We start from the raw sequence: 12,310 nt of genomic DNA on the forward strand, positions 1-12,310 counted from the left end.
GGGGGGGGCGTGTCAAGGAACAGAACTCCGGTAGCCCCGAGGTCCAAAACCCCTGACGGGATACGTGCAGAGCAAAGAAGGGTCAAACCTTGCTACTCCAAGTGTGGTCCTCAGACTAGTAAATCAGTGATGGCACCCAGGGCCTTGTTTAAAATGCTGATTTCTGGGCCCACCCCAGGCCCGCTGACTCTGAATCTGCTTTTCAGAAAACCTCAGGGGATTCATGTGCACATCAGAGTTTTAGAAGTGCTGTGTTAGGTGGCTGTGTGCAGAGTGAGTGGGGATGGGTGAAGTGAGTCACTGTGCAGCCCTGGTTACAAAGCACAGAAGTCTAGTGGGATGAGCTCAAGGTGAGCTGGAGGGCAGGGATCAGGAGATTGGGCCGCATACCTCTCCCTCCCTGGACTGAATTCTCTGATCCTCTCTGGCTCCCACCTCCCCCCCACTCCAATCCCTTGATTTGACCTGGCCCCTAGTAGGTCCCATCTCTGCACTGCCCAAGGTAGCATCTGGCCTTTCAAGTTAGATTCCCCAAGAGGCTATGACTGTCTGGCTCACGCACCCTAGACGGAGTGCAGCCCAATCAGCAATGCAGGAGGCTTCATAGGGGCGGGTCTGACCACCCTCCCTTCTCCCAGGTGCAGGCAGAGCTGCGGCGGAAGTGGCGGCGCTGGCATCTGCAGGGCGTCTTGGGTTGGAACCCCAAATACCAGCACCCGTCAGCAGGCAGCAGCGGGGCCACGTGCAGCACTCAGGTCTCCATGCTGACCCCCGTCAGCCCCGGCGCGCGCCGCTCCTCCAGCTTCCAGGCCGAAGTCTCCCTGGTCTGACCGCCGGGTGCCCAGGCGGGTGGGCGGCCCCTCCCGTCCGCACCGCCCCCCACCCCGCGCGGCACCGGGGCGGGGGGCAGAGGCCTGCCAGGCGAGGTCAGCCCCCAGCCCTGAGCTCGGAGGCTGCCCGGGCAACCCCCAGCTCACTGTCCGGAAGCCCCTGGAGAACGCTGCCCTTGCGCCTGCCTGGGGAGACGATAGGGGAGAGCTGGGAGCTCCTACCTAGAAGATGCGGGGTGGAGCTCAGTCTTCAGACTCCGCCCCCAAAGGCCCCCTCCGCCCATTAAGGGCAAAAAAATCTTCTTACTCTCACCTGATTCCACCCCCTGGTAGATCTCGCTACCCATCCGAGGAGGGCCGCCGCCTGTCCCCTGACCATGCAGGTGGGAACGTGGTGTGATCTGAGGGGACAGAGGTCTTGCCCCAAAAGGTCACCTGCCACCGCCACCTCGACAGTGCCTGAAGTTCCACCATTGCTGTCAGTTTCCTTTGGGTTAAGCATCACCATTCGGGCATCTCTCCAAAGACGTGGTCCCCTCCCTCAGTGCCTCTTCACAGCTGCCAGCTCTTCAAGGTGAATGAGTTTTTCTGCCTCCGGCAGATGCGGTTGTAAGCGAGGGGTTTTAGTTTGGAGAGGGCAGCTATCTTCATAGTCCCCGCTAAAGTGGAATCATCCCGGGATGGCTGGAACAATTCCAGGAGCTTGCCACCAGCCCTACCAATCCTTATGGGCTGTGGGAGCTGCCCCTGGCTGCCTACCTGTGTGCCAACTATTAGGGCCGGGCTCAGAGACGTACACTCTTGGGCCCCTTAATCCTCAGAGCAACCCAGCAAGGCGGGCACTACTGTCCCTATTTCACAGTGAGCCTCGTAGAGAGCAGGTATCTCATCTTGTCACACAGAGAGGATTTGAACTCAGATCTTGCTGATGGGAAAGTGAAAGCACAGACTCTTAACTGCTGCCTTTTATATATTGTAACAAGCTGGATCCTCTTGCTTATTTGTATCACCACTGATATTGTTATTACCACCATCCCCCAAACCCCATTCCCACCCCACCCTCCCTGGAGTGTGGCTGAGGAGTCCTCCAGCCCATGTATCATCTGGACAAGAGCCTGGTGGCTGTCATGTCCTGTGTCCGCCCTGCACCCCTGTGGCCACACGGCTCCCTACTCACGCCCCAGCCAGAAGATCCCCTTGGGACTGCAAACAGGCTTGTGCAACAATAAACACTGGGTTCGATTCGCTTGGTTTTCCGGGTGGTTGGTGTTCCCATGTCGGCTAAAATGGAGACCAGCTTCCAACTTGCGGCCATGCCCCCCACCCCGCTTCGAAGGAGGGCTGGTCCAAGACATCACTGAAGCCAGGTGCCACCACCCTTCTGGCTTCCATGTGAGGAACACACAGTCCTAAGGGCTTTCAACTCACATCTTGTTGAGTGGTACCCTCTCTCCTCTGAGTGTGGTGAAGTTATACCCCGTCCTCATAGTGTCCTCCCACCCCCTGAATCCAACCAAGAAGAGAGAGTTCTATTCTTGGATCTATACAGAACAGCTGACAGAGCTGCCCTCGGTCCCAAAAATGGTTACATGGGGGTACCTGCACCCAAGGAGCACATGGGGTGTGAGGTGACCATGTTGCCAAGAGGTGGCAGACAGAGGACAGAGCAGATGTCACCAGAACAGAGACAATACAGCGAATAGAAAGGTTTAGACACAGAGGCTGCAGGGCTAAGACGACGCTGGTCAGCAAGGAATGGACTCAAAGCCACTGCTCCAGCTGACCTCCCTGGCTTCCCCTTCCTGCAAACGTCCTGCCTGGGCCTGGCCCATCCACCACCGTGCCTGAAACCCCACCATTAGTGAGTCGTGTCTGGGCAGAAGCAGAGTTATCAGCCATGAGGGTAAAAAGTGAATAAAACAGAGATAGACCCAAGACAGGGACAAAAAAGGGAGGACAGAAGTGGGGCCCCGCCTCAGAGGTAGCAGGAGGTGAAAAGCTCCCCACCCCCCACCCCCTGGGAGTGGGGAGCATTCAGGAATGGGGAGGAGGTGAGACACTGTCCCTGGCCAGCAGAGGTCATGAGCAGACATCCCAGGCTGCCTATGGAGTGGGAGTGGAATAGGGGTGACCACGAGCAGAATTTCTCCTGCAGCCCCTCTTTCCTCCGGCTCCCCGGTCCCTCTCCTGCCTTTGCCGGCACAGACCAGACCAGCTCATCTCTATTGCCACCTGGTGGTGCCTCAAGGACATCACCAAAGTTGGCCTTAAGGACCCAAACACCTGAGTGCAGGCCCCTCCCCAGGAGGCCAGTTGACACAGAGGGCAGGCCTCTCTCCTCAGCTCCATTTCAGAACGAGACACAAGAGAGAGGAAGTGGTGAGGACACAGGATTGATGACCCCAGGGACAGTTTGGGATTAAGGAGACCCAGGACCTGGCCCTCAGATCAAGGCCCCTGACCTTGTGGCAGTGATTCCCATCCCAGACCCAGCTGTGACCCCAGGTGGAACCAGACCTCTGGTTGCCCACAGGCTAGGCCCTGACCCTTGACCAAGGCTGACCCCAGACCCTGAGGGCAAAGCCCAGTTAGCTCAGGTGGGCTCCCTCTGGGAAGACAAAGACAAGTAGCCCCTCACCATCCTGGCACAGACGGCCACCATGTGGATGACTCCTGCCACTCCAGGGGACAGGCTGCCCAAGGAGGGTGAACAGTCTGCCAGTAGAATGGATAGGGAGCATCTTCCCAGGTGAGGGGTAGTCCCTGAGGACTAGGTAGTAGTCTCCAGATCCCAAGGGAGCATGAGAGATGCCAGGGACACCTGAATCGAGGTGAGCAGGTGCGGGGAGCCCTTTGCAGTAGGAATTCAGGGGGGACTTCTTAAATGAGGCCAAGGGGATGAGGGTGGGTTTGGGGCAGGCCACTCGGGCTGCTGAGAAGGGCCCCAGGGACAGGCCAAGGAAAAGCTGCCAGTCCATCATCCAGGTGAGGGAGGACCTGGTTTGGGACATGCTGAAGCTAATGTCTGTGGGGCATCTGGGGAGAAGTCCCAAGGCTATTGGAAACTGACCTAAGGCAACAGGGCCCAGGCAGGATTTAGGGAGACCAGGGCAGCCCCCAGGGGGCTGGGGTGCAGGGAGTCTGTATCCCCAGGCACCTCCATCTGGTGGGCAACGCCAGGTGGGGTGAAGAGCTGGTCTCAGCGCCTCAGTTCCCATCACTTGCCCAGGGCCTGTTTTAATGAGCAAGGCCCACCCCACCCCCCACCCCCATGTGGGAACAGCAACTGCTCTCATTTCCCCCAGGGGAGCGGACCGGAGCCACAGCTGGCAGTCATTAAACACCCTGATCAGGCCAGGAATGGCCGAGATATTAATAGCCAGGACACAGCCTCCCAGAAGGAGGGACAGTAACCTCTGCGGGTCATGGGGATGAGGAGGATGGGTCCGGAGGCCATCCTGGCAACGCCCCAGCCCCCATGCAGGGTAGATTATGTCCAAAGAGGAGGGAAGGGACTTGCTTGGGATCACCAGCAAGTCACTGGTACAGCCCGGCCTTGAACCCAGTTCTCACAGTCCCAGAACCCTGCCTCACTGTATGAATTGTCATAGGTGACATTCACTGGGATTGCCCTGTGTAGAAACATAGAAGCAGACCTGATTGGTGACCCTGAATCTTCATCATCTTTATTTTAAAATCTTGACATTTTTTGTTTGCTTTGTATTTTTACATTAGTTTTGATTTTTTAAAATATTACATTAGGGCTTCCCTGGTGGCGCAGTGGTTGAGAGTCCGCCTGCCGATGCAGGGGACGCGGGTTCGTGCCCCGGTCCGGGAAGATCCCACGTGCCGCGGAGCGGCTGGGCCCGTGAGCCACGGCCGCTGAGCCTGCGCGTCCGGAGCCTGTGCTCCGCAACGGGAGAGCCCGCAACAGTGAGAGGCTCGCGCGTACCGCAAAAAAAACCCCCAAAAAAACCCCAAAAAAAACAAATCTTGAGGGTGGCCTCCTTCCCACCAGAAGGGAACCGTCTTGGGTGTGGAAATGCAGTCCCGTGAAAGAAGAGGAAGATGGAGCCCAACAGACAAGCCCCGCCCACCTGCTCTTCAGATCACCGTGACCAAAGCTGACCCATGTGATGAAAAATTACACTAAAGGGAATTCCCTGGTGGTCCAGTGGTTAGGAGTCACTCTGTGCTTCCACTGCAGGGGGCACAGGTTCGATCCCTGGTCAGGGAATTAAGGCCCTGTAAAATATCGTTTATCCTGATTACCTACTGAGGTTTTTGTGACCCTCCTTAAATTTTGCATCCAAGGACAGTGCCTCACTTGCCTCACCCTAGTCCCAGCCCAGCTCCCAGAGATCCCAGCATCTCTGAGCCCAGCATACTGGCATGGAAAAAACTTTGAAGAGCTCTGAACAAGCCTCCATGTGGCCCAGAGGGAAGGGGTCCTGCCAGGGTGATGCCCACGAGAAGCAGGGGGCTCCAGGGTTAATTCAGAGGTTCAATAATGTCAACATAGACCTAGATGTTTTCTACCTGTCCACTCTGCCATCCTCAATGTGTTGACTTTCATCCGCAGACTTATCCCCTCTTGACTGCAAGACACCTGTTTCTGCCCCAAGCATTATGTTCTCACAGAACTCCATCCACTGGCAGGGAGAAGAGTGCTTCCTGTGTGTGTCCTTTTGTCAGGAAGATAAGCTATCCCAGAAGCCACCCTCTACATACTCTCTTCAGGCTCCTTGGCCAGGACTAGGTCACACACCCAAGCCCTGGCTGCAAGAGACACCAGGCTTCCAGAGGGAAGTTGACTGATCTGATAAGGGAAGATGCTTGTTGAGTAGGCGACCAACAGAGTCTGACTCTCAATCTCCTTTTGGACGTCTCTTTGGGTAAGTGTGTGGCCTTTCAGATTCCCTTCATCTGAGCCTGGTGGTGTGGTAGATGGTGGAGGAGGGGAAGCCAAACCAGTCATGGGTCAGTGCAGGAAAAAAGAGAAAACACTCTAGGTCTTTCGTGCAGAAAGAGATTTAAAGTAGGAAGTCAACCGCAATGTTCATTGCGGCTCTGTTTACAATAGCCAGGACGTGGAAGCAACCTAAGTGTCCGTCGACAGACGAATGGACAAAGAAGATGTGGCACATATATGCAATGGAATATTACTCAGCCATAAAAAGAAACGAAATTGAGTAGTTTGTAGTGCGGTGGATGGACCTGGAGTCTGTCATACAGAGTGAAGTAAGTCAGAAATGGAAAAACAAATACCGTATGCTAATGCATATATATGGAATCTAACAACAACAAAAAAAGTGGTTCTGAAGAACCTACGGGCAGGACAGGCATAAAGACACAGACGAAGAGAATGGACTTGAGGACACAGGGAGGGGGAAGGTTAAGCTGGGACGAAGTGAGAGAGTGACATGGACATATATACACTACCAAATGTAAAATAGCACAGGGAGGGGCTTCCCTGGTGGCGCAGTGGTTGAGAATCTGCCTGCCAATGCAGACGACACAGGTTCGAGCCCTGGTCTGGGAAGATCCCACATGCCATGGAGCAACTGGGCCCGTGAGCCACAATTACTGAGCCTGCACGTCTGGAGCCTGTGCTCCGCAACAACAGAGGCCGCGATAGTGAGAGGCCTGCGCACCGCGATGAAGAGTGACCCCCACTTGCCACAACTAGAGAAAGCCCATGCACAGAAATGAAGACCCAACACAGCCATAAATAAATAAATAAATAAATACATTGTGTATTATTTATAAAAAAATAAAATAAAATAAAATAAAATAGCACAGGGAGATCAGCTCAGTGCTTTGTGACCACCTAAAGGGGCGGGATAGGGAGGGTGGGAGGGAGACGCAAGAGGGAGGAGATATGGGGATATATGTATGCGTATAGCTGATTCACTTTGTTACACAGCAGAAACTAACACAACACTGTAAAGCAATTATACTCCAATACAGATGTCAAAAAAAAAAAGCAGGAAATTAAATGTATAAATATTTGGAGAAATGGAAAATAGGGCACGCCTAGCTTCATGGTCACACCACCCCAGCTGCCACCTTGTAGGAAATTATTGTGAGTGTCCTACTTGCACATCCATTAAACTGGTGACAAGGAAGTAGAAGGAACAAAGTGTCCTGCTGCTGCAAAAATTCACGTCTGCCAGGTCCCACCCAGCAGCCACCGCACTGCAGGTAGAAAGGCCTCCATCTCCCTTCTGCCTTCCAACTCTCTCCCACAGCGCTTCCCTCCAAGTTGCATCTAGATCTCCAGCAGCGTGGCGGCCTGGGAAAGGTAGTCTTTAGCCTGCTAGCCCCTGCAACACAGGGAAATATGGAAGGGGCCAGAGAGGGAAGCCGAGTGCCAATAGGCAATTTCTAGCACAGAGGCTCAGGTGGCCTTGTAGCCTGAGTCCCGAGAAAGCAGAGCCTGTGACCAGGAAACAGGAACAGGGAACAGAGAAGTGTGATGCAGGGAAACGGAGAAAGCCAAAATCAAGCTGGGTTATTGAACTGGTCACTGCTTTGCCAACAGGAACTCGTGTCCCACTGGGACCCTCTGAGGAGTGGGCAGAACACACCTCAAGGTCTGCCCACGGCAATGCCCTCACACTGCCAGGCTGGGCAGGCCTGAGTGTAAGCGGGTCCCTGCAGGCATCCTACACTGTGACTCCAGAGGGACTGGGGCAGAAAGCGAGAGCTGTGTGGGACAGCTGAGATGGGGGATGGTCCCGTTATTCCTGCAGGAGCTGGCAAAGGTAGGTGAAGAGGATACAAGGCAGAGTCCAATACGGGTGGCCTCCTGGCAGGAGAGAATGGAGCCTGGCACAAAGCTAGGGCTAGGGTCTTCTACTAGGGTCTCGATGGACACTCACGGTGGCCGGGCGCTCATAGCTCACGAGCTCACAGTCTGTTCTCTTGGCTGGGGTCCCACCTCAGCTCACTCTGGCCCCTCAGACCCCTCCAGGCTCAGCCGTGCCTCCATCCAGCCCTGGGGATGAGTTGCTCTCACCTCAGCACTGGCCCCGGCAGTGCTGAGACAGGCCCACCAGTCCCAGCTCAGCCACCTTCCCCGTGCCCTGTGGAGGACACAGGAATTTCTGGACCCTTCCAGGCCTCCGGGAGTGGAGGGAGGCTTGAGAGAAGACACCCACTCCGACCTTCTTGCCATCAAATCTGTAGCTCCACCATTTTTACCCAGCAGGGCCACCTGAGGGCCACAGGCTGCCTTGGGGGCCGTCTTCCAGTGCAGAGGGGGACACACGCCCCCTCTACCTTCAGCTTTCAGTTTCTTTCCCTTCAAGATTTCATCCCAGAGGATGATACCAGGACACGCGTCTGAGAGACGCACCCTCTCCTGTTTCCACCACTCACCAGTTGAGGCTGGGCTTTCCTCCCTCCCCCTCCATCCTCCCTTCTCCTTGAGATGGCTTCACCCACCCCACCCTGCCCCAGTCATCCTGGTGGAGGGGCTTCAGAGGAATACGATTTCAGGGCTTAGCAGATGACAATGCTATCGGTTTAATATTTTTCAAAGTATTAACGTCATCATATTCACTCAGCAAACAGTTACGGAGCACGTCCTGTGTGCACAGTTCCAAGCAGCGACCAAGGCAGAGGCCCTGTGCTCACAGAGCTAAGCCTCTAATGGAGGAGTCGATAATAAATGAGGAAAATTACAGAAGAAACAAGGCAAGAAGCGGGGCTTGGCTAAGGGGTGCTCTGTTGGTTGTAGCAGTTGGAAGAGGTCTCCCCAAAGGGAGATAGTGGAGCAGCAACAGGTCATTCCCCTTTCCTGGTAATCAGAGGGTGGGTTTTAAAACTGTATATGTATATGTATGTACATATATATATATATATATATATATATATATATATATATGTCAGAACTGGGGCGCAGAGACCTTGAGGTCTAGGTCAAAACGTCCACTCCCCTGCCTCTGCAGCAGCAGCCCGGACAGTATGTGAGAGTCATGTACTGGGACTTGGGGCCTCGGTGCCATCCAAGCCTCCCCTATGTAGGGGCTCCAGTGCCCACTGCTCACACACTCACCAGGAGGGGATACCTGCCTGGACATGGGGAGGGTTGTTCCTTGGAGCTACATTGTGGCAGTGACCCGGGTCCAGAGACTCCATCTGGGCAGGGGGGCCAAGAGGCACCCTCCCCCTGCCCCGGTTCAGTGTCCTCCGTGCCAAGTGACAGAGAACAGGCAGCTCTTGAAAAGACTAATATTTGCTCTTCAAATGGGAGCTGGCACAGGCTGTTTCCTGCAACTGGCGTCTGGCTCACCCGGTGGGATGGACACAACAGGAGGCACTCCGGGAGACAGGCAGATGTCCCCGCGGACACCAGCATCCCGGACAAGACGATGTCTTTGAGATGGGGACAGCATGTTCCAAGGTCCCATCTGATTCATCTCACATCTGCTTGCGTACCTTCATGGCGGAGTGCTCACGACCTCTCCAAGCGCTGTTGGACAGCTCTGTGAGAAAGTACATCCTCATTCTGGCCCTGTGTTCCTTGTTTATGGCCCTTGCTCTCATCCCTGCGGCCTCAGAAAATGTGCCTGGAACCACCCCTCAGGGCAGTCATGGTCCTGGTCACCTTCACGCCTCCCAGCCCCAGGCCCCTCCTGCTTCACTTCTGCGGGCTCACACTGCTGGCTCCGTGGCCAGAACAGGCTATTTCTGGGGTGGGAGGAAAACCTTGCCTTGGGTGCACCTCTGTCCCCCAGCAGCTGTGTGCTTTTTGTCCACATGAGAGTCTTTCAGCTGAGTGCCTCATGTGGGAGAGTCTCCGTCAGGAAACTACTGGTCAGACGGCCTGAATCTGAGAAGGAGAGAGTCCCGGTGGCCAGAGTCAGCTCCCACCCGCCTGCATTCCCTCTCTGGAGCCCCCTCCTCCCTGCTTTCTCCCCTCTGCCCCTGCCCCCCTGGGTCCCAGAAACCCTCTCTGCCCATTACAGCCCCTGCACTCTGCTCGAGTTCCCCCCACCCCGGTCACCCACTGAAGCTCTGGAGGCCGAAACACCCTGGCAGCTCGTGGGGCTTTGGAGGCCCCCAGGGGCAGGCCCTGTCGGCCTCGTCAAGTCCAGTCAGGGCTGGGCACCCTGGGAAAGCTCTCCAGGGGCAACACGGGCCCCCTGGTTCTCCCAGGGCTCTCAGACCTGACTGCTGACTTTAGCCAGCCCTCCTTTTTTAAAAGAAAATTCCTTATTATCTGTGTATGTAACTCGCAAACTCCTGGCCCCTTGTAGGCAACCATGCAAATGAATTTGACATGTATCTTTTGGAGTACATTCTTAGGAAATATTAGATCATTTTGTGCACATGTTTCTAATCGTATAATATTACTTTTCACTCAGTTCTATGTTATTTTTTTTTTTTTTTTTTTTTTTTCTATGTTTTGAAGATGCATCCATGTGACTACATCTAAATCTGGGACTTCTGCCTCCTGCCTGCTGCTCCATGGTGAGCCTACACACTTTATCTGTCCACGGTAGACACACAGATTGCTTTCTGCCAACACACATAATGCTTCAGTAAACATTTCTCTTCATACGTGACCCCTTAAGGATCTGTGTAAGAATTTCCCGGGGACATAGAACCAGAAGTGAAGTTTCCACATCATAAGGTGTGTGCACACTAAATTTCAGTAGGCAGCTGTATTAGTTTGCCAGGGCCACCAGAACAAAGTGCCACAGGCTGGGGGATGAAAGAACAGAAATTTATTTTCTCACATTTCTGAAGGCTAGCAGTTGGAGATCAAGGTGTCAGTGGGGCTGGTTTCTTCTTGGCTTGCAGACGGCCCCCTTCTCCCGGTACTTTCCCATGGTCTCCCCTCCGTATGGGTCTGTGTCCTAATCTCTTCTTATAAGACAGCAGTCATATTGGATTTGGGCCCACCCACATGACCTCTTATTTTTTTAACCTTAATTACCTCTTTAAAGACCCTATCTCCAAATACAGTCACGTTTTGAGGTACCGGGGGTTAGGACTTCGACATATGAATCTGGGGAGAACACAGTTCAGCTCATAACAGTAGCACTGCTCTTCATGTCTGCTGTACACAAGTCCTAGATCCCCATACTCGCTCCAATACTTGGTCCCATCCAGGTTTCTAAATTTTGCCAAACTCACAGGCGTAAGGTGGTGTCTTATGGTTACTTTGATATGTATTTCTCTGTATTTCTAATGATTTTAAACATCTTCATACGCTTACTAGCTTTCTGGGTTTTCTCTCCTGCAGATTGCTCGTTTTTCTGTTGAAGCTGCTCGTCTTTCTTGCTGATTTAAGGAATTGCTTGTATATTAATCCCTTACTGGTTTCAGACATTGTAAATATCTTCTCTCATTCTTTTGACGTTGCCCGTGAAATCCTTATTTGTATGTCATCAGATTCATCAGTCATTTTGCCTTAAGGGTCGTGCCTATGACGTTTCGTTTAAGAGGTACTTTTTCACCCCAGGTCACAGATACTCTCCGTCGTGCTCTTCAGCGAACTTAATAGTTTCTGCCCTGCACATTCGATCCGGGGGATGTGTTAGAGCTGACTCAGCAGAGCCAGGCGCACTCAGGTGGGCCCCTTCTCTCTGAGCCCCTTCACTCCTCCGCTGGCACTGCCCAAGGATGCTGGGCAGCTGTCAGGCATCACTTCTGCTACCTGACCCCACAGGGGGTTAGAGTCCAAGAAAAAGGAAGGCAATTCATCGGCCTGAATTGGCACCCAGCCTTCCTGGCACAGAAAGGGCATCCTTCATGGGCCAAGATCCCTTTTTATTCTTTGTGGGTGCTGCCAAGTGTGCTGATGGCACCTTGGTCTCAGCCCAGAGGACAGAGCTCTGGGCTACACTGTCGTTGGCTACCTAGGACAGACCTCAACTTCCTCACCTGAGCAACGAGGCGGGTGAACCCAGTGGTATCTAAAGGGTCTGCCAACGCCCGAATCCCAGAACTCAGTGCCGTCAGGAGAGGCTGGTGCATTTGTTTCCTTTCTGGGAATTTCATCAGCTGCTAAAGGAACCATCCTGCAAAACAGCACAGTCCCCTGGGCTGGGAACCTGATGATGTGCCCCCTGGTGGCCATTTCCTGACAGAGCTCGTCCTGGGAAATGAAAACGACATCACCCTCAGAGTACATACAGACTGGAGCTCAGAGCCCAGAGCAGGGAAAGGGCTGGGCAGGAGCAGAGCCGGCATGGAAGGCAGCCCCCTCCAGCCCCCAGGGCAGTGCGGCAATTGCTATTTTGGTTTTTCCAAGGTCTTTCCTGGACCCATGATTGCATTCCAGAGTCTGGGGATTAGGGCTGAAGACTATTTGAGCCCTTGCACCTGTCTAGACCTCACTGGACAAGAGGACCTGAATTTCACTTCTCTCAACACACCCCCCTCCATTATGCCAGGCCCACATCACCTCATCTAGGAAAATGGACCCATAACTCAGGATTTTTCACACAAATACAAACACACAA

At 53.9% G+C, this 12,310-nt stretch overlaps 1 protein-coding gene across 5 annotated transcripts in view; it reads left to right on the forward strand.

Moving 5' to 3' along the window:
* VIPR1 (vasoactive intestinal peptide receptor 1) overlaps positions 1-2,074 on the forward strand; it is a 34,405-nt gene extending 32,331 nt beyond the window's left edge. For 2 of the 5 annotated variants that reach the window (XM_007445685.1, XM_007445687.1), the window contains one exon: positions 639-900. In XM_007445685.1, coding sequence (XP_007445747.1) covers positions 639-830 — 192 coding nt within the window. In that variant the 3' untranslated portion in view covers positions 831-900. Of the gene's footprint in view, positions 1-638 lie in introns of all 5 variants that reach the window. The other 3 variants (XM_007445686.1, XM_007445683.1, XM_007445684.1) reach the window with 3 other exon arrangements.
* Positions 2,075-12,310: the final 10,236 nt, after the last annotated feature.

The sequence above is a fragment of the Lipotes vexillifer genome, unplaced genomic scaffold (genome assembly GCF_000442215.2).
Source record: "Lipotes vexillifer unplaced genomic scaffold, Lipotes_vexillifer_v1.1 scaffold1136, whole genome shotgun sequence".
NCBI lineage: Eukaryota > Metazoa > Chordata > Mammalia > Artiodactyla > Lipotidae > Lipotes > Lipotes vexillifer.